Here is a 23583-nt window from a genome sequence, read left to right as displayed (position 1 = left end):
CCACACCTGCTCCTCATTTCACTGGCCTATATAAGCATGACATTTGCTCCATTCCAGCGTCCGTTATTGTTTACTGTTTCCAGTGTGTATACTCTGCGTATTCTTTCATTAAACTCTGTTTTGCTGGTGCCTCGGCTTCCGCCTCCCTCACTTCGCCTAACATCTGGAAGTGTTCCTAGGTCCATTTAGTGATGTCATTGACTAAATTATATCGATGAGTAATTCAGTGTCATCTTAGGGTCCGAAGACCACTAACATGCAATAATGGTCTTCAGTCTTGTCCCTTATGCACAGAGATTTCTCCAGTTTCTCTGAATCTTTTAATGATCTGAATCTTTCCACTTACAACTCGCGGATCGCGTAACGGAGATATCGGGTAAAATGAAAGGCAGCGGAATCTGTTTCTACATTAACGAACATTGGTGCACAGATGTCACAGTGCTGAATAAATACTGCAGCCCAAACCTGGAATCACTGCTCATAAACTGTAAACCAAATATCTGACCTGGAGCAAAATAATCCGGATCCTCATTTTATTATCCTTGGAGACTTTAACAGGGCAAAACTACCACTTGAACGTCCAAAATACAGACAGTATATTAATTGTCCAAAAAGGGAGAAAAATACACTGGATCATTGCTACACAATTCTGAAGGACGCATATCGCTCTGTACCCAGGCCAGCCTTGGGGAACTCTGATCACTGTTTGGTCCAACATACAGGCAGAAACTGTTTATACCAACATACAGGCAGAAAGTTAAATCTACTAAGCCTGCAGTCAAAAAAGTGAAGAGATGGACCAGTGAGGAAAAGCAGGAGCTACAAGACTGTTTTGACTGCACTGATTGGAGTATCTTTGAGGCTGGAACTGACAGCCTGGATGAACTGACTGACACTGTGACATCGTACATCAGTTTTTGTGAAGACGTGTGTGCCATCCAAAACCTTCTGCAAATACCGTAACAACAAGCCATGGTTCACAGCCAAACTGAAAAAACTTCGACATGCCAAAGAAGATGCCTACAGAGGGGAGGACAAAACTCTATATAAGCAGGCCAAGAACCTACTGACCAAAGAGATCAGAATAGCCAAAAGAAGCTACTCTGAAGAGCTGAAAAGCAGGTTTTCAGATAACAAACCTGCCTCAGTTGCCCATTGTCAGTTGCACCAAGGCAGTTTGATTGCTGGTTCGGAGCCAGAGCCTAATTTAGAACCAGTTCTTCCTTTTTCGACAGCCAAAGCTCTAATACAGGAAAAGTGGTTCTTAAGTAGCACCAAAACGTTGCTGGTCTAGACTTAAGAACAACTTGCATCAGATAATGTACCTTAAGTATACCAATGTTTAATACACTTTAACTTTACCCCAATATGATCAATTATCAGCACACATGATAGTAGGTAGCTACATGCTAAGGCTAACTTTTTTCTGTGTTAATCAGAATCAGAAAGAGCTTTTTTGCCAGGAATGTTTTCACGTACAAGGAATTTGTTATAGTGAGCTAAGTTCTACAGTGTAGCAGAATGACATATAAAATATAGACAAATTGTATGTACAGATGTACAGGTGGGAAATGTTCCTATGTCTGGTCGTTCAGGTGCTCAAGGCTCTAGCATCGACCAGATGGCAACAGTTCAAAGAGGGAGTGCGCTGGATGTGAGGGGTCCAGAGTGATTGTCTTTGCCCTTTTGATTACCCTGGAGAAGTACAGGTCTTCAACAGTGGGGAGAGTTGTGCCAATGGTTTGCTCAGCAGTCTGGACTACCCTCTGTGTCTAACGACATTCTTCGGTCCATGGATTCTGGGCTGATAAACATCTTGCTGCTTCTTGATTTAAGCGCTGCTTTTGACACAGTCTGCCATGATTTAATGATCTCTAGGCTTTCTGACATTGGCATCACTGGCTCTGCACTTTCTTGGCTCATTTCCTACATTAGTGACAGAAAGTATTACATCACTATACAAGGGTTTAGATCTGCTACTGCTTCACTCACACAGGGTGTTCCTCAAGTTTCGGTTCTTGGCCCACTATTATTTATCATTTACATATATCCACTCGGTGACATCATACGCAAGCATGGACTTCAGTTCCACTGCTATGCAGACGATATTCAAATCTACCTCACCACCAGCTCCAATGCTCCATCTCTGCCTGACTCACTCACAGCATGTATCAGGGACATTAAATATTGGATGTCCCAGAATTTTCTTAAATTGAATGATAAAAAAACTGAGATATTATTGATTGGTTCTATTGCCACAGTCAAAACGATGAACCAGTCTTTTGATGTTCATGGAACTCACATTAAGCCTTCGTCATCTATCCAAAATATATCCATAGCTGATACTGAAACCTTAATTCATGCACTAATCACTTCACGTCTGGACTATTGCAATGCCTTATTTTGTGGTCTTCCAAAAAAACTTATCGCAAGATTACAGTATGTTCAAAACTCAGCAGCAAGAGTTCTCACCTCCACTAGGCGCTCTGCTCACATTACTCCACTGCTTCATGACCTTCACTGGCTACCTGTAGCATCACGTATACACTTTAAGGTATTGCTTCTAACGTTCAAAGCATTAAATGGTCTTGCTCCCCAATATCTGGATGACCTACTTTCCCCTTACCGCCCTGTCCGGTCCCTTAGATCAGCTTAACTTGGTTTGTTGTCCATCCCTCCTTTCCGTCTGTCTACTGTTGGTGGAAGGTCATTTAGTATAAATGCTTCTCAATTATGGAATTCGCTGCCTCCTACACTACAAAACATCACATCTGTGGGTGCATTTAAGTCCCAGTTAAAAACATATGTATTTAACAAGCATTTCGGATAATGCAGTTATATGTATTATGTGTTGTGTATATGTAAGTGTCTGAATGTACTGTATTTGTGAAATGTAAAGCGACCTTGAGCTATGGAAAGGCGCTATATAAATAAAAATTCTTCTTCTTCTTCTTCTTCTTCTTCTTCTTCTTCTTCTTCTGTAGTCTTCTGAGGTCAGATTTGGTAGCTGAGCTGAACCAAACAGTAATTGAGGTGCAGAGGATGGATTCAATGATGGCAGTAAAGAATTGTTTCAGCAGATCCTGTGACAGGTTGAACTTCCTCAGCTGGTGAAGGAAGTACAACCATTGCTGGGTCTTTTTCACAATGGAGTCTATGTGAATGTCCCACTTCAAGTCCTGGGAGATCTGAATGACTCCACTTCTGTAAAAATGCTGTCCATGATAGTGAGTGGGGGGAAAGCAGAGGGCTTTCTCCTGAAGTCCACAATCATCTCCACTGTCTTGAGCGTGTTCAGCTCCAGGTTGTTGAGACTGCACCAGACAGCGAGCCGTTCAACCTCCAGTCTGTAGGCAGACTCGTCACCATCCTGGATGAGGCCGATCAGTGTGGTGTCGTGTGCAAACTTAAGGAGCTTGACAGAGGGGTCATTAGAGGTGCAGTCATTTGTTTACAGGGAGAAGAGCGGTGGGGAAAGGACACAACCCTGAGGGGGCGCCAGTGCTGATGGTGCGGGTGCTGGATTTGGGTTTCCCCAGTCACACTAGCTGCTGCCTGTCTGTCAGAAAGCTGGTGATCCACTGACAGACAGAGGAGGGCACGTAGAGCTATGCTAGTTTGGGCTGGAGGAGTGATGGGATGATGGTGTTGAAAGCAGAGCTGAAGTCCACAAACAGGATCCTTACATAAGTCCCAGGTCTGTCCAGATGCTGCAGAACATAAAGCAGTCCCATATTGACTGCATCATTCACAGACCTGTTTGCTCTGTAGGCAAACTGCAGAGGGTCTAGTAACGGTCCAGTGATGTCAGATAAGCCAACACCAGTCTTTCAAATGATTTCATGACCACAGATGTTAGAGCCACAGGTCTGTAGTCATTTAGATGGTAATTTTGGATTTCTTTGGAACGGGGATGATAGTGGAACTTTTGAAGCATGAGGGGACTTCACACAGCTCCAGTGATCTGTTGAAGATCCGTGTAAGGATGGGGGCCAGTTGATCAGCACAGGATTTCAGACAGGCTAGTGAAACACTGTCTATGCCTGGTGCCTTTCTTTTCTTGATCTTCTTGAAGACCTGGCACACATCATCTTCACTGAACTAAATTTTAGGTTTGGCGGAGTCGGGGTGAGGTGGTGTGAATTGGGATTTTTCAAACCTGCAGTAGAGATCGTTCAGGTCGTCTGCCACTTGTTGATTCATCACAGTGCAGGGGGATGGTGTCGTGTAGTTGGTGATGGCTTTCAGACCTTTCCACACTGAAGCTGAGTCCTTAGATGAAAACTGAATCTGTAGCTTTTCAGAATAATTCCTCTTTGCAACTCTGATCTCCTTTTCCAGTGTGTACTTGGACTGTTTGTACAAGATTCTATCCCCATTTCTGTAAACATCCACTTTGGCCATGACGGAGCTGGCTGAGTTTTGCAGTGAACCATGGCTTGTCATTGCTGTAGATTTAGTGAGTCCTGGTAGGAATACACAAATCCTCACAGAAACTGATAGATGATGTTACAGTCTCTGTGAGCTCGTCCAGGTCGGTGGCAGCAGCTTCAGAAACAGTCCAATCAGTGAGAGAGAAACAGGCTTGTAAAACTGCTCCGCTTCCTTAGTCCATCCTTTTACAGTCATTAATACAGGTTTAGCTGATTTCAGTTTCTGCGTGTAGGTCGGTATAAGATGAACTAAACAGTGATCAGAGAGTCCCAGAGCTGCCCATGGGACAGAGTGATATGCATCCTTTATTGTAGTGTAACAGTGATCCAGTGTGTTATTGTCTTTGGTGGGACATGTAACATGCTGTCTGTATTTAGGCAGTTCTCGTGAGAGAATGGATTTATTAAAGTCCCCAAGAATTATTAATATAGAGTCTGGGTGTTGTTGCTCACTCTCTGTGATCATGTCAGCAAGTGTCTGTAAAGCCGAGCTTACGTGCGCTTGCGGAGGGATGTAAACACTCACCAGAATGAACAACCAAAACACCAGCGGGGAATAGAATGGTTTGCAGTTAATGAAGAGTGGTTCAAGATCGGGACAGCACATCTTCTTTGACACAGTTACATCAGAACACCACTTTTCATTCATTTAAAAACACGTCCCACCGCACGATTTCCCAGTTGATTCTGCGTTGCGATCCGCTCTAAAGTGCTGAAAGCCTGACAGACTTAATGCACTGTCCGGAATGGCATCGTTCAGCCAGGTTTCCGTGAAGCAGAGAGCAGCAGAGTTCGAAAAATCCTTGTTTGTCCGGGTGAGCAGAAGGAGTTTTGTTGGATAGAGAGTGGAGATTCACCAGATAGATGCTAGGCATCAACCACGGTGGCTGAGTTTCCCCATCTGCGCATCCTGATGCGCTTAAACAGTGCAGCCGCTCCGCCAACTACAATATTTAGCAAAACGTCGGAATAATCAAAAACTGGTAAAAGATCTTGTGGTGTGTACTGACAAATGTTCAGCAGTTCATCCCTGGTGAAAATGATTGGGTTTTCCTAACAAAAACAGAGCAAACATTGAGGAGCTAAGCACTGAGGCTGCCATCCACTACACCATCTATTTTAAAATAATGTTATGTACTTTCTTGATTGCAACCTCTGTTTGTACAAATTACATGGAGCTTCATGTACACATTGGATTCGGCACGTTTGGATGCCAATGTAGGTTCACAAAGCATTCACAGTAAAGCAACATCCACCATTGTTGATGTTGTGTTTGTGTTTGCCGCAGCTGCAGTAAAGTTGCTGGGAAACATGACACGTATACAGTGATGTCAGACTCGGCTCTGTGATGGCTCTCTAGCCGATGAAAAGCCAAACCGGTTCTTAGAAGGTTCGTGAGCGGAACCAACTTTGAACCAGCACCAGCACTAGCTCTAAACCAGCACCAGGTTCTTTTTGTGGAAAAGGGGAAATAGTATGTCGCCCCCCACCCCCCACTGAACAAACAAAGACCTGGCTGACAACCTCAACACCTTCTACTGCAGGTTTGAGAACAACATCTTCACACCTCCCATCCAACCCAGCTCACAGACTGACATCACTCCGTTGGGACCCCATTAACATCTCCTCCCAGCACTCAAGTTGCACTCACGATTTCTAAAGAGAATGTGAATCGGCTGTTTCAGAGATAGAAGACAAGGAAAGCTCCCAACCCAGATGGGGTCTCCCTCTCCTGTCTCAAAGCATGTGCTGACCATCTGCTACCTTCGCCCATATCTTCAACAGGAGCTGTGTGAAGTCCCCTCCTGTTTAAAACTCTCCACAATCATCCCGGTCCCCAAGAAACCCTCCATCACTGGACTGAATGACTACAGGCCTGTCGCTCTGAAATCTGTTGTCATGAAGACCTTTGAACAGCTTGTATTGGCCTACCTAAAGACTGTAACAGAGCAGATGCTGGATCCCCTACAGTTTGCCTACCGTGCAAACAGATGAGTGGACGACGCAGTCAACATTGGACTGCACTACATTCTGCAACACCTGGACTGCCCAGGGACATATGCCGGTTTGTCAACTTCAGTTTGGCCTTTAATACTATAATTCCGGAAATTCTCCACTCCAAACTGCTAAGGCTCACTATACCCACTTCCATCTGTCAGTGGATCGCCAGCTTCCTGACAGGCAGGAAACAACAGGTGTGACTGGGAAGTGTCACCTCCAGCATTCGGACAGTCAGCACTGGTGCTCCTCAGGGATGTGTCCTCTACCCACTTCTATTCTCCCTCTACACAATTGACTGCACTACAAGTGACCAAACTGTTAAACTACTGAAATTTGCAGATGATACTACACTCATCTGTCTCATCCAAGATGGCGAGTGGTCTGCATCCCGGCAGGAGGTGAAGTAGTTGGTGCAATGGTGCAGTCAGAACAGTCTAGAGCTACCCTTAAAACTGTGGAGATGATAGTGGACTTTAGGAAAGACCCCTCAACACTACTCCCCCTCACAATATGCAACAGCCCGGTGTCATCTGTGGAGGCCTTCAGGGCTCTGGGCACTACCATTTCCCAAGACCTGAAATGGGAGTACAACACAAAATTCATCATCAAAAAGGCCCATCAGAGGATGTACTTTCTATGCCAATTAAGGAAGTATGGTCTGCCACAGGAGCTGTTGATGCAGTTCTACACTGCAGTCATTAAATCTGTCGTGTTCACATCCATCACCATCTGGTTTGGTGCAGCAACAAAAAAGGACAGAAACAGACTACAATGCACAGTAAAAACAGCAGAGAGAATAATTGGTGCCTCCCAGCCCACTGCCCTGGACTTGTATGGCACAAGAACCAGAAACTGGGCATGAAAAATCACCACTGACCCTTTGCACCATGGACACAACCTCATTCAGGTCCTCCCTTCTGGCAGGCGCTACAGAACTTTGCTTACTCAAACTGCCAGACACAGGAACAGTTTCTTCACAAAGCAAATGATGACTGGAACTAAGATAAACAGTCCTGCTGTTACTCCCATACCAATGTATGGCATCAGTGATGCTGAAAGAGAGTCAAGATTTTCAAATACTAAACTGCAAAACACAAAAAAATAGACATAGATTATTTTAACCTTTGTCTTGTGTTAGGGTCAGCACTGACCTGTTTTTAGGTTTTAAATGCTTAAAAGTACAACATAAATTTGTTAATTGCATCAAGGCTTTTTGACTTTGTCAGGAACCTCAATTTAAACAAAATTAAAAAAAAAAATTTTTTTTACTAACTTTTAAAATGCTCTGGTGAAAATTATGACCTTTGTGTAGTTAGGGTCAGTTTTGACCCAGTTATAATATATTATTATAATACTATAAATATTGTCAAATTTGAAATCATAAACACGCTGTCAGCTCACTAACACTGTCAGCCAACAGCCCACTGACAGCCAGCTTCTCTTCCAAACCTGTGAGCTTTAGTTAGGGGCTTCTCTCTTTGCCCGTTTGTCACCTTCCCTGAACAAACAAAAGAAACAAACAAAGACGTATACGTCCAGACACCTAAGGCATGCATAAGACACAGTTTGGAGTTAGTGGCTTGCAGAGTACACATCGCCATCTTGGAGCATGCGAAAATGAAAAGACAATTTATGACAAGCCAAGCTCTGGATCATATCTTTGCTGAAAATGAGGCAGAGGGCAGAGAACAGCATAGTGATATGGACAAGCATGTTTCTGATGATGAAGATGATGTAAAGTATCAACGGAAGACACAGACACATCTAATGAGTCTGATGAGGTGGTTGCCAGTGCTGAAGTAACATATATTGAAGCTCAGTACCTCCTGATTTTCATGGCAGCAAACGTCTTAAAAATCTACAGATTTACACAGGTATACCTGTGAGTGGCATCCCTGAGAAAAAAACAAAATGCGGGATCACAATATCACGTGTGATAATTTTTTACCAGCTATGACCTTGGACAAGAACTTCTTAGAAGGAAACTTACCATGGTGGGCACAATAAAAAAATAAAATAAAATAAACCTGAGTTGGGGCACGGTGGCTTAGTGGTTAGCATGTTCGCCTCACACCTCCAGGGTCGGGGTTGGATTCCAGCCTCCACCTTGTTTGTGTGGAGTTTGCATGTTCTCCCTGTGCCTCGGGGGTTTCCTCCGGGTACTCCGGTTTCCTCCCCCGGTCCAAAGACATGCGTGGTAGGTTGATTGGCATCTCTTGAAAATTGTCCGTAGTGTGTGTGTGCCCTGTGATGGGTTGGCACTCCATCCAGGGTGTATCCTGCCTTGATGCTCGATGACGCCTGGAATAGGCACAGGCTCCCCGTGACCCGAGGTAGTCGGGTAAGCGGTAGAAAATGAGTGAGTGAGAGAGTGAATAAACCTGAGTTGCCCGTTGAAATTTTGCAGGTGAAGCACAGGGCTCCTCTTTCTTCAAAATTCACTTTTACAGACACCACCACTGTTGTTTCATGTTGTCCAAAAAAAACCGGAGTGGTCCACTTTTCACAAAGATGCTGCTGTCTCATCACGAAGTGACAAAAAGCCCATATTAATCCTGGACTATAATAAAAACAATGTACTGTAGAGGTGGACAACCTGGACAAGCTGACTGCCACCTAGACATGCCAGTGAATGACCACATATGCATCTAAACACACACATACTCATGCATGTTTTTGCACACAAAGACTTTTTTGGATTTAGTAGTAATAGGTTTGATTATTGGTTTGATTTGCTTGATTGGTTTTTCTGTGTTTGACCTTGCAAATCTACATTTTGTATCATTACTTGTTCTGCTTTTCATTTTGTATTTGTATTAATGTTCTATTTTTTAAAAAAATATATGGGTGAAAATTGACCTGTAACACCATAGATGTTACAATAGTTAATAAAATTAAAATTAAAAATATATAAAAAATATCTAAAACAAATTTATTTAAGAGATGTGTCCGAATACTCATCAGTAATAGTCAGGAAACATAACAATCTTTCATTTATAATTCTCTTGATGTTAGTTTTACCATTTTTTGGAATTAAAAACGAAAAGTATGCTTTCAAAAGAAAGGCCCAGGGGCCACACCAAAAATATTAAAACCAATCTTTTTATGGATAAGGAAACCTAACATGGTATCTAAAAGGTAGGAAACAAATCTGATGATAAATAATTGTTTTGAGGCTATTTTATGACTGTTTTAAGACACGGGTAAAAACCGACCCGTTAACATAAGAGATGGTAACAGAAAGCTAACACAAGAGGAAGGTTAATATACCTTTAACAGCAACAAAAAGGGGTTCAGTGGTCATGGAGGTAAAGGTACGTGAAGACACTTTAACTTCGTAAGTACAGCTGTAGTTTCCCTGATGATCAAAATCTGCTTCAGGAAAAAGGAAGACAGCTGAGTGGTTAACAGCTGACTGAGTTCTGGTGATGTTGGATCCACTAAACCTTAAGTGGAAGGAACCTCCTGTATACTGAGGTTCAGTGGAGCAGATGATGGAGAAGCCATAGCCCCTGATCATTTCTGGTCTTTCAGGCCCATAGTGGTACGATCCATCAACAGCAATGAAGGAGATATTGGGCTGCTGCAAGTTCACTATAAAACAACAAGCAAGGATTGTCAGAAATTAATATTTTAATATAAAGGTGCTATTGAAAATCAAGAAATTTACAAAAATTGATTGCAGTGAAAACCCCACAGCCTGATCTCTCGGACTGTGTAAATATGTGAAAGACAGAAGGGTTTTATGAATTGCTTATTTTTGATTGTACCAGTTAGCTTGAGATAAATAATATTAGAAACAAACGGTACTTAAATATCCTAACTGAATTCAATGCCTGATTTTCCTGCTTCAAACATCACCATGAAGAGCTGACTGTTCTAAAATATCTTACCACTTGACTGGTGCCAATTTAACAAGATAATAAATGTTATTCACTTCACATATCAATGGTTTTAATGTTTTGGCTGATCGGTGTATAACAGCCCACATCCCCACAGCACTGTTGAACTTCTACAAATTGGCGATTAATATTCTATAACAGCTTTATAGTAAGTCGTTTCCATTTCATCTCATCTCTAATGTGACAAACTACATTTTAGTGATGGAGCTACTGTGTATCTGCTATAACAGATATAGTAACATGATAACAAGAATAAACTTTAACAGATGTTACACATCCATTCAAAATAGATAAAATGTATGATTTGTTTTCCTTTAACTAATAAAAAAAGTGAATAGTTGACAAGTTGTTATAGTATATACAGAATAAAATATTTTGTCATATAATCCTATAAGAGCACTCACCCCTATCTTCAGTTTGTATAATATTTTAACTCTCGTATCTGAATGGAAAAATGACTACATACATTATAATAGCACTGACGACAAAGTCATAATAGAAGAAATTTCTGTACCTGAGCAAGTAACACCAGCATCTTCACCATGGCCACAGTTGTGTGTTCCAAATCCTCTGTGAGAGCACTGTGTGATGGTGCTTTCACTTCCAGAACACTGAACATCATCCAGCCATATTTGACCACTTCCCTTACCAAAGTGGGCACTTTGATGAGCAGTGACAGCTTTACCACATCCAATCTGTCTACACACCACCTCTGCATCATTCAGGTCCCAGTCGTCGTCACACACTGTTCCCCACTGACCAATATGCAGGATCTCCACTCTACCAGAGCAGGAGCCCTTGCCACCAGTGAGTCGTATGTTAGCACCATCTAAAACAAACATCAGAAAGCACATTCATGTTAAATAATCATAATTAATCTTATTACTAAATATAAAATTATAGCATACTGGCATCATTTGCATGTTTGGGTGAGAGGGTGGAGGTGGGCGTTTTACTTTGTTACTGTGTTTGTTTTGGAAGCTTATTTTTTCTGTATGTTTGCTACTGAATGCTTGAATTTCCTCCAGGATCAATAAAGTGTCTGTCTGTCGGTCTGTCTGTCTGTCTGTCTGTCTGTTTGTCCTCATACGAATACAATTCTCTCATTTCTAATCCCTTATCAATAAAGATTTCATGACTTTCACATAATGAATAATAATATAATTTGCATTAGGTCATTAAATGTAACTCAGTATTAACACCTTTTAAATTCAATTCTTTACTATTTTACGAAACCCACCACCTCGTCTCTGTTCACAGGTTGACAAATTCATTTCTAAAGAATATTATTGCCACCCCAAAGAGAGGGAGAGAAGAAAGAAATGGTATGTAAATATACACAATATACACAGATTAACAAAATTAAATAAGAAAGTTAAATACATAAATAAGAATGAAAGACAAATAAATATAAAAGCAAATTAAAAATGTGACAATAATTAGCACCTTATCAATGTTCTCCTGACAGCCTGACTAGTGGACATAACAACAATAATGTCTAGAGTATGAATTAGTGAACATGACTGATCTCCGCAATACAGCGTAATGAACAGATGAGCAGGCAGGAGGCAGATGAACACAACACTCACAGACCACCAGTCAACACAACACTCACAGACCATCAGTCAACACAACACTCACAGACCATCAGTCAACACAACACTTACAGACCATCATTTCAACACAACACTCACAGACCATCAGTCAACACAACACTCACAGACCATCAGTCAACACAACACTCACAGACCATCAGTCAACACAACACTCACAGACCATCAGTCAACACAACACTCACAGACCATCAGTCAACACAACACTCACAGACCATCAGTCAACACAACCTTCGCAGACCATCATTTCAACACAACACTCACAGACCATCATTTCAACACAACACTCACAGACCGTCAGTCAAAACAATACCCACAGATAACACAACACTCACAGACCATCAGTCAACACAACACTCACAGACCGTCAGTCAACACAACACTCACAGACCGTCAGTCAACACAACACTCACAGACCATCAGTCAACACTAATGTTATACTAATGTAAATACTAAACTGCAAAACACAAAAACTAGACATAGATTATTTTAATATACCTTTAACAGCAACAAAAAGGGGTTCAGTGGTCATGGAGGTAAAGGTACGTGAAGACACTTTAACTTCATAAGTACAGCTGTAGTTTCCCTGATGATCAAAATCTGCTTCAGGAAAAAGGAACACAGCTGAGTGGTTAAGAGCTGACTGAGTTCTGGTGATGTTGGATCCACTAAACCTTAAGTGGAAGGAACCTCCTGTATACTGAGGTTCAGTGGAGCAGATGATGGAGAAGCCATAGCCCCTGATCATTTCTGGTCTTTCAGGCCCATAGTGGTACGATCCATCAACAGCAATGAAGGAGATATTGGGCTGCTGCAAGTTCACTATGAAACAACAAGCAAGGATTGTCAGAAATTAATATTTTAATATAAAGGTGCTATTGAAAATCAAGAAATTTACAAAAATTGATTGCAGTGAAAACCCCACAGCCTGATCTCTCGGACTGTGTAAATATGTAAAAGACAGAAGGGTTTTATGAATTGCTTATTTTTGATTGTACCAGTTAGCTTGAGATAAATAATATTAGAAACAAACGGTACTTAAATATCCTAACTGAATTCAATGCCTGATTTTCCTGCTTCAAACATCACCATGAAGAGCTGACTGTTCTAAAATATCTTACCACTTGACTGGTGCCAATTTAACAAGATAATAAATGTTATTCACTTCACATATCAATGGTTTTAATGTTTTGGCTGATCGGTGTATAACAGCCCACATCCCCACAGCACTGTTGAACTTCTACAAATTGGCGATTAATATTCTATAACAGCTTTATAGTAAGTCGTTTCCATTTCATCTCATCTCTAATGTGACAAACTACATTTTAGTGATGGAGCTACTGTGTATCTGCTATAACAGATATAGTAACATGATAACAAGAATAAACTTTAACAGATGTTACACATCCATTCAAAATAGATAAAATGTATGATTTGTTTTCCTTTAACTAATAAAAAAAGTGAATAGTTGACAAGTTGTTATAGTATATACAGAATAAAATATTTTGTCATATAATCCTAAAAGAGCACTCACCCCTATCTTCAGTTTGTATAATATTTTAACTCTCGTATCTGAATGGAAAAATGACTACATATATTATAATAGCACTGACGACAAAGTCATAATAGAAGAAATTTCTGTACCTGAGCAAGTAACACCAGCATCTTCACCATGGCCACAGTTGTGTGTTCCAAATCCTCTGTGAGAGCACTGTGTGATGGTGCTTTCACTTCCAGAACACTGAACATCATCCAGCCATATTTGACCACTTCCCTGACCAAAGTGGGCACTTTGATGAGCAGTGACAGCTTTACCACATCCAATCTGTCTACACACCACCTCTGCATCATTCAGGTCCCAGTCGTCGTCACACACTGTTCCCCACTGACCAATATGCAGGATCTCCACTCTACCAGAGCAGGAGCCCTTGCCACCAGTGAGTCGTATGTTAGCACCATCTAAAACAAACATCAAAAAGCACATTCATGTTAAATAATCATAATTAATCTTATTACTAAATATAAAATTATAGCATACTGGCATCATTTGCATGTTTGGGTGAGAGGGTGGAGGTGGGCGTTTTACTTTGTTACTGTGTTTGTTTTGGAAGCTTATTTTTTCTGTATGTTTGCTACTGAATGCTTGAATTTCCTCCAGGATCAATAAAGTGTCGGTCTGTCTGTCTGTCTGTTTGTCCTCATACGAATACAATTCTCTCATTTCTAATCCCTTATCAATAAAGATTTCATGACTTTCACATAATGAATAATAATATAATTTGCATTAGGTCATTAAATGTAACTCAGTATTAACACCTTTTAAATTCAATTCTTTACTATTTTACGAAACCCACCACCTTGTCTCTGTTCACAGGTTGACAAATTCATTTCTAAAGAATATTATTGCCACCCCAAAGAGAGGGAGAGAAGAAAGAAATGGTATGTAAATATACACAATATACACAGATTAACAAAATTAAATAAGAAAGTTAAATACATAAATAAGAATGAAAGACAAATAAATATAAAAGCAAATTAGAAATGTGACAATAATTAGCACCTTATCAATGTTCTCCTGACAGCCTGACTAGTGGACATAACAACAATAATGTCTAGAGTATGAATTAGTGAACATGACTGATCTCCGCAATACAGCGTAATGAACAGATGAGCAGGCAGGAGGCAGATGAACACAACACTCACAGACCACCAGTCAACACAACACTCACAGACCATCAGTCAACACAACACTTACAGACCATCATTTCAACACAACACTCACAGACCATCATTTCAACACAACATTCACAGACCATCAGTCAACACAACACTCACAGACCATCAGTCAACACAACACTCACAGACCATCAGTCAACACAACACTCACAGACCATCAGTCAACACAACACTCACAGACCATCAGTCAACACAACACTCACAGACCATCAGTCAACACAACCTTCGCAGACCATCATTTCAACACAACACTCACAGACCATCAGTCAACACAACCTTCGCAGACCATCATTTCAACACAACACTCACAGACCATCATTTCAACACAACACTCACAGACCGTCAGTCAAAACAATACCCACAGATAACACAACACTCACAGACCATCAGTCAACACAACACTCACAGACCGTCAGTCAACACAACACTCACAGACCGTCAGTCAACACAACACTCACAGACCATCAGTCAACACTAATGTTATACTAATGTAAATACTAAACTGCAAAACACAAAAACTAGACATAGATTATTTTAATATACCTTTAACAGCAACAAAAAGGGGTTCAGTGGTCATGGAGGTAAAGGTACGTGAAGACACTTTAACTTCATAAGTACAGCTGTAGTTTCCCTGATGATCAAAATCTGCTTCAGGAAAAAGGAACACAGCTGAGTGGTTAAGAGCTGACTGAGTTCTGGTGATGTTGGATCCACTAAACCTTAAGTGGAAGGAACCTCCTGTATACTGAGGTTCAGTGGAGCAGATGATGGAGAAGCCATAGCCCCTGATCATTTCTGGTCTTTCAGGCCCATAGTGGTACGATCCATCAACAGCAATGAAGGAGATATTGGGCTGCTGCAAGTTCACTATAAAACAACAAGCAAGGATTGTCAGAAATTAATATTTTAATATAAAGGTGCTATTGAAAATCAAGAAATTTACAAAAATTGATTGCAGTGAAAACCCCACAGCCTGATCTCTCGGACTGTGTAAATATGTAAAAGACAGAAGGGTTTTATGAATTGCTTATTTTTGATTGTACCAGTTAGCTTGAGATAAATAATATTAGAAACAAACGGTACTTAAATATCCTAACTGAATTCAATGCCTGATTTTCCTGCTTCAAACATCACCATGAAGAGCTGACTGTTCTAAAATATCTTACCACTTGACTGGTGCCAATTTAACAAGATAATAAATGTTATTCACTTCACATATCAATGGTTTTAATGTTTTGGCTGATCGGTGTATAACAGCCCACATCCCCACAGCACTGTTGAACTTCTACAAATTGGCGATTAATATTCTATAACAGCTTTATAGTAAGTCGTTTCCATTTCATCTCATCTCTAATGTGACAAACTACATTTTAGTGATGGAGCTACTGTGTATCTGCTATAACAGATATAGTAACATGATAACAAGAATAAACTTTAACAGATGTTACACATCCATTCAAAATAGATAAAATGTATGATTTGTTTTCCTTTAACTAATAAAAAAAGTGAATAGTTGACAAGTTGTTATAGTATATACAGAATAAAATATTTTGTCATATAATCCTATAAGAGCACTCACCCCTATCTTCAGTTTGTATAATATTTTAACTCTCGTATCTGAATGGAAAAATGACTACATACATTATAATAGCACTGACGACAAAGTCATAATAGAAGAAATTTCTGTACCTGAGCAAGTAACACCAGCATCTTCACCATGGCCACAGTTGTGTGTTCCAAATCCTCTGTGAGAGCACTGTGTGATGGTGCTTTCACTTCCAGAACACTGAACATTATCCAGCCATATTTGACCACTTCCCTGACCAAAGTGGGCACTTTGATGAGCAGTGACAGCTTTACCACATCCAATCTGTCTACACACCACCTCTGCATCATTCAGGTCCCAGTCGTCGTCACACACTGTTCCCCACTGACCAATATGCAGGATCTCCACTCTACCAGAGCAGGAGCCCTTGCCACCAGTGAGTCGTATGTTAGCACCATCTAAAACAAACATCAAAAAAGCACATTCATGTTAAATAATCATAATTAATCTTATTACTAAATATAAAATTATAGCATACTGGCATCATTTGCATGTTTGGGTGAGAGGGTGGAGGTGGGCGTTTTACTTTGTTACTGTGTTTGTTTTGGAAGCTTATTTTTTCTGTATGTTTGCTACTGAATGCTTGAATTTCCTCCAGGATCAATAAAGTGTCTGTCTGTCGGTCTGTCTGTTTGTCCTCATAGGAATACAATTCTCTCATTTCTAATCCCTTATCAATAATTTCATGACTTTCACATAATGAATAATAATATAATTTGCATTAGGTCATTAAATGTAACTCAGTATTAACACCTTTTAAATTCAATTCTTTACTATTTTACGAAACCCACCACCTCGTCTCTGTTCACAGGTTGACAAATTCATTTCTAAAGAATATTATTGCCACCCCAAAGAGAGGGAGAGAAGAAAGAAATGGTATGTAAATATACACAATATACACAGATTAACAAAATTAAATAAGAAAGTTAAATACATAAATAAGAATGAAAGACAAATAAATATAAAAGCAAATTAAAAATGTGACAATAATTAGCACCTTATCAATGTTCTCCTGACAGCCTGACTAGTGGACATAACAACAATAATGTCTAGAGTATGAATTAGTGAACATGACTGATCTCCGCAATACAGCGTAATGAACAGATGAGCAGGCAGGAGGCAGATGAACACAACACTCACAGACCACCAGTCAACACAACACTCACAGACCATCAGTCAACACAACACTCACAGACCATCAGTCAACACAACACTTACAGACCATCATTTCAACACAACACTCACAGACCATCATTTCAACACAACACTCACAGACCATCATTTCAACACAACATTCACAGACCATCAGTCAACACAACACTCACAGACCATCAGTCAACACAACATTCACAGACCATCAGTCAACACAACACTCACAGACCATCAGTCAACACAACACTCACAGACCATCAGTCAACACAACACTCACAGACCATCAGTCAACACAACACTCACAGACCATCAGTCAACACAACACTCACAGACCATCAGTCAACACAACACTCACAGACCATCAGTCAACACAACACTCGCAGACCGTCAGTCAACACAACACTCACAGACCGTCAGTCAACACAACACTCACAGACCATCAGTCAACACTAATGTAAATACTAAACTGCAAAACACAAAAACTAGACATAGATTATTTTAATATACCTTTAACAGCAACAAAAAGGGGTTCAGTGGTCATGGAGGTAAAGGTACGTGAAGACACTTTAACTTCATAAGTACAGCTGTAGTTTCCCTGATGATCAAAATCTGCTTCAGGAAAAAGGAAGACAGCTGAGTGGTTAAGAGCTGACTGAGTTCTGGTGATGTTGGATCCACTAAACCTTAAGTGGAAGGAACCTCCTATATACTGAGGTTCAGTGGAGCAGATGATGGAGAAGCCATAGCCCCTGATCATTTCTGGTCTTTCAGGCCCATAGTGGTACGATCCATCAACAGCAATGAAGGAGATATTGGGCTGCTGCAAGTTCACTATGAAACAACAAGCAAGGATTGTCAGAAATTAATATTTTAATATAAAGGTGCTATTGAAAATCAAGAAATTTACAAAAATTGATTGCAGTGAAAACCCCACAGCCTGATCTCTCGGACTGTGTAAATATGTAAAAGACAGAAGGGTTTTATGAATTGCTTATTTTTGATTGTACCAGTTAGCTTGAGATAAATAATATTAGAAACAAACGGTACTTAAATATCCTAACTGAATTCAATGCCTGATTTTCCTGCTTCAAACATCACCATGAAGAGCTGACTGTTCTAAAATATCTAACCACTTGACTGGTGCCAATTTAACAAGATAATAAATGTTATTCACTTCACATATCAATGGTTTTAATGTTTTGGCTGATCGGTGTATAACAGCCCACATCCCCACAGCACTGTTGAACTTCTACAAATTGGCGATTAATATTCTATAACAGCTTTATAGTAAGTCGTTTCCATTTCATCTCATCTCTAATGTGACAAACTACATTTTAGTGATGGAGCTACTGTGTATCTGCTATAACAGATATAGTAACATGATAACAAGAATAAACTTTAACAGATGTTACACATCCATTCAAAATAGATAAAATGTATGATTTGTTTTCCTTTAACTAATAAAAAAAGTGAATAGTTGACAAGTTGTTATAGTATATACAGAATAAAATATTTTGTCATATAATCCTATAAGAGCACTCACCCCTATCTTCAGTTTGTATAATATTTTAACTCTCGTATCTGAATGGAAAAATGACTACATACATTATAATAGCACTGACGACAAAGTCATAATAGAAGAAATTTCTGTACCTGAGCAAGTAACACCAGCATCTTCACCATGGCCACAGTTGTGTGTTCCAAATCCTCTGTGAGAGCACTGTGTGATGGTGCTTTCACTTCCAGAACACTGAACATTATCCAGCCATATTTGACCACTTCCCTTACCAAAGTGGGCACTTTGATGAGCAGTGACAGCTTTACCACATCCAATCTGTCTACACACCACCTCTGCATCATTCAGGTCCCAGTCGTCGTCACACACTGTTCCCCACTGACCAATATGCAGGATCTCCACTCTACCAGAGCAGGAGCCCTTGCCACCAGTGAGTCGTATGTTAGCACCATCTAAAACAAACATCAAAAAGCACATTCATGTTAAATAATCATAATTAATCTTATTACTAAATATAAAATTATAGCATACTGGCATCATTTGCATGTTTGGGTGAGAGGGTGGAGGTGGGCGTTTTACTTTGTTACTGTGTTTGTTTTGGAAGCTTATTTTTTCTGTATGTTTGCTACTGAATGCTTGAATTTCCTCCAGGATCAATAAAGTGTCTGTCTGTCGGTCTGTCTGTTTGTCCTCATAGGAATACAATTCTCTCATTTCTAATCCCTTATCAATAATTTCATGACTTTCACATAATGAATAATAATATAATTTGCATTAGGTCATTAAATGTAACTCAGTATTAACACCTTTTAAATTCAATTCTTTACTATTTTACGAAACCCACCACCTCGTCTCTGTTCACAGGTTGACAAATTCATTTCTAAAGAATATTATTGCCACCCCAAAGAGAGGGAGAGAAGAAAGAAATGGTATGTAAATATACACAATATACACAGATTAACAAAATTAAATAAGAAAGTTAAATACATAAATAAGAATGAAAGACAAATAAATATAAAAGCAAATTAAAAATGTGACAATAATTAGCACCTTATCAATGTTCTCCTGACAGCCTGACTAGTGGACATAACAACAATAATGTCTAGAGTATGAATTAGTGAACATGACTGATCTCCGCAATACAGCGTAATGAACAGATGAGCAGGCAGGAGGCAGATGAACACAACACTCACAGACCACCAGTCAACACAACACTCACAGACCATCAGTCAACACAACACTCACAGACCATCAGTCAACACAACACTTACAGACCATCATTTCAACACAACACTCACAGACCATCAGTCAACACAACACTTACAGACCATCATTTCAACACAACACTCACAGACCATCATTTCAACACAACATTCACAGACCATCAGTCAACACAACACTCACAGACCATCAGTCAACACAACACTCACAGACCATCAGTCAACACAACACTCACAGACCATCAGTCAACACAACACTCACAGACCATCAGTCAACATAACACTCACAGACCATCAGTCAACACAACACTCACAGACCATCATTTCAACACAACACTCACAGACCGTCAGTCAAAACAATACCCACAGATAACACAACACTCACAGACCGTCAGTCAACACAACACTCACAGAACATCATTTAGACACAACACTCACAGACCATCAGTCAACACTAATGTTATACTAATGTAAATACTAAACTGCAAAACACAAAAACTAGACATAGATTATTTTAATATACCTTTAACAGCAACAAAAAGGGGTTCAGTGGTCATGGAGGTAAAGGTACGTGAAGACACTTTAACTTCATAAGTACAGCTGTAGTTTCCCTGATGATCAAAATCTGCTTCAGGAAAAAGGAAGACAGCTGAGTGGTTAACAGCTGACTGAGTTCTGGTGATGTTGGATCCACTAAACCTTAAGTGGAAGGAACCTCCTGTATACTGAGGTTCAGTGGAGCAGATGATGGAGAAGCCATAGCCCCTGATCATTTCTGGTCTTTCAGGCCCATAGTGGTACGATCCATCAACAGCAATGAAGGAGATATTGGGCTGCTGCAAGTTCACTATGAAACAACAAGCAAGGATTGTCAGAAATTAATATTTTAATATAAAGGTGCTATTGAAAATCAAGAAATTTACAAAAATTGATTGCAGTGAAAACCCCACAGCCTGATCTCTCGGACTGTGTAAATATGTAAAAGACAGAAGGGTTTTATGAATTGCTTATTTTTGATTGTACCAGTTAGCTTGAGATAAATAATATTAGAAACAAACGGTACTTAAATATCCTAACTGAATTCAATGCCTGATTTTCCTGCTTCAAACATCACCATGAAGAGCTGACTGTTCTAAAATATCTTACCACTTGACTGGTGCCAATTTAACAAGATAATAAATGTTATTCACTTCACATATCAATGGTTTTAATGTTTTGGCTGATCGGTGTATAACAGCCCACATCCCCACAGCACTGTTGAACTTCTACAAATTGGCGATTAATATTCTATAACAGCTTTATAGTAAGTCGTTTCCATTTCATCTCATCTCTAATGTGACAAACTACATTTTAGTGATGGAGCTACTGTGTATCTGCTATAACAGATATAGTAACATGATAACAAGAATAAACTTTAACAGATGTTACACATCCATTCAAAATAGATAAAATGTATGATTTGTTTTCCTTTAACTAATAAAAAAAGTGAATAGTTGACAAGTTGTTATAGTATATACAGAATAAAATATTTTGTCATATAATCCTATAAGAGCACTCACCCCTATCTTCAGTTTGTATAATATTTTAACTCTCGTATCTGAATGGAAAAATGACTACATACATTATAATAGCACTGACGACAAAGTCATAATAGAAGAAATTTCTGTACCTGAGCAAGTAACACCAGCATCTTCACCATGGCCACAGTTGTGTGTTCCAAATCCTCTGTGAGAGCACTGTGTGATGGTGCTTTCACTTCCAGAACACTGAACATTATCCAGCCATATTTGACCACTTCCCTTACCAAAGTGGGCACTTTGATGAGCAGTGACAGCTTTACCACATCCAATCTGTCTACACACCACCTCTGCATCATTCAGGTCCCAGTCGTCGTCACACACTGTTCCCCACTGACCAATATGCAGGATCTCCACTCTACCAGAGCAGGAGCCCTTGCCACCAGTGAGTCGTATGTTAGCACCATCTAAAACAAACATCAAAAAGCACATTCATGTTAAATAATCATAATTAATCTTATTACTAAATATAAAATTATAGCATACTGGCATCATTTGCATGTTTGGGTGAGAGGGTGGAGGTGGGCGTTTTACTTTGTTACTGTGTTTGTTTTGGAAGCTTATTTTTTCTGTATGTTTGCTACTGAATGCTTGAATTTCCTCCAGGATCAATAAAGTGTCTGTCTGTCGGTCTGTCTGTTTGACCTCATAGGAATACAATTCTCTCATTTCTAATCCCTTATCAATAATTTCATGACTTTCACATAATGAATAATAATATAATTTGCATTAGGTCATTAAATGTAACTCAGTATTAACACCTTTTAAATTCAATTCTTTACTATTTTACGAAACCCACCACCTCGTCTCTGTTCACAGGTTGACAAATTCATTTCTAAAGAATATTATTGCCACCCCAAAGAGAGGGAGAGAAGAAAGAAATGGTATGTAAATATACACAATATACACAGATTAACAAAATTAAATAAGAAAGTTAAATACATAAATAAGAATGAAAGACAAATAAATATAAAAGCAAATTAAAAATGTGACAATAATTAGCACCTTATCAATGTTCTCCTGACAGCCTGACTAGTGGACATAACAACAATAATGTCTAGAGTATGAATTAGTGAACATGACTGATCTCCGCAATACAGCGTAATGAACAGATGGGCAGGCAGGAGGCAGATGAACACAACACTCACAGACCACCAGTCAACACAACACTCACAGACCATCAGTCAACACAACACTCACAGACCATCAGTCAACACAACACTTACAGACCATCATTTCAACACAACACTCACAGACCATCAGTCAACACAACACTCACAGACCATCAGTCAACACAACCTTCGCAGACCATCATTTCAACACAACACTCACAGACCATCAGTCAACACAACACTCACAGACCGTCAGTCAACACAACACTCACAGACCATCAGTCAACACTAATGTTATACTAATGTAAATACTAAACTGCAAAACACAAAAACTAGACATAGATTATTTTAATATACCTTTAACAGCAACAAAAAGGGGTTCAGTGGTCATGGAGGTAAAGGTACGTGAAGACACTTTAACTTCATAAGTACAGCTGTAGTTTCCCTGATGATCAAAATCTGCTTCAGGAAAAAGGAAGACAGCTGAGTGGTTAAGAGCTGACTGAGTTCTGGTGATGTTGGATCCACTAAACCTTAAGTGGAAGGAACCTCCTGTATACTGAGGTTCAGTGGAGCAGATGATGGAGAAGCCATAGCCCCTGATCATTTCTGGTCTTTCAGGCCCATAGTGGTATGATCCATCAACAGCAATGAAGGAGATATTGGGCTGCTGCAAGTTCACTATAAAACAACAAGCAAGGATTGTCAGAAATTA

General features: G+C 39.7%; 1 protein-coding gene across 5 annotated transcripts in view; it reads right to left on the bottom strand.

Moving 5' to 3' along the window:
* Nucleotides 1-23583, bottom strand: part of LOC113663930 — a 201367-nt gene that overhangs the window by 120084 nt on the left and 57700 nt on the right. For all 5 annotated transcript variants that reach the window (XM_047800914.1, XM_047800915.1, XM_047800916.1 and 2 more), the window contains exons 19-29: nt 23226-23549; nt 21849-22163; nt 20703-21026; nt 19097-19411; nt 17951-18274; nt 16375-16689; nt 15229-15552; nt 13594-13908; nt 12448-12771; nt 10851-11165; nt 9705-10028 (exon numbers count right to left, since the gene is read on the bottom strand). In XM_047800914.1, coding sequence (XP_047656870.1) covers nt 9705-10028; nt 10851-11165; nt 12448-12771; nt 13594-13908; nt 15229-15552; nt 16375-16689; nt 17951-18274; nt 19097-19411; nt 20703-21026; nt 21849-22163; nt 23226-23549 — 3519 coding nt within the window. The remainder of the gene's footprint in view (nt 1-9704; nt 10029-10850; nt 11166-12447; nt 12772-13593; nt 13909-15228; nt 15553-16374; nt 16690-17950; nt 18275-19096; nt 19412-20702; nt 21027-21848; nt 22164-23225; nt 23550-23583) is intronic.

Source organism: Tachysurus fulvidraco, chromosome 15, assembly GCF_022655615.1.
Source record: "Tachysurus fulvidraco isolate hzauxx_2018 chromosome 15, HZAU_PFXX_2.0, whole genome shotgun sequence".
NCBI lineage: Eukaryota > Metazoa > Chordata > Actinopteri > Siluriformes > Bagridae > Tachysurus > Tachysurus fulvidraco.
The sequence above is the reverse complement of the archived record's forward strand: the minus strand, read 5'-3'. Positions and strand labels throughout refer to the sequence as shown.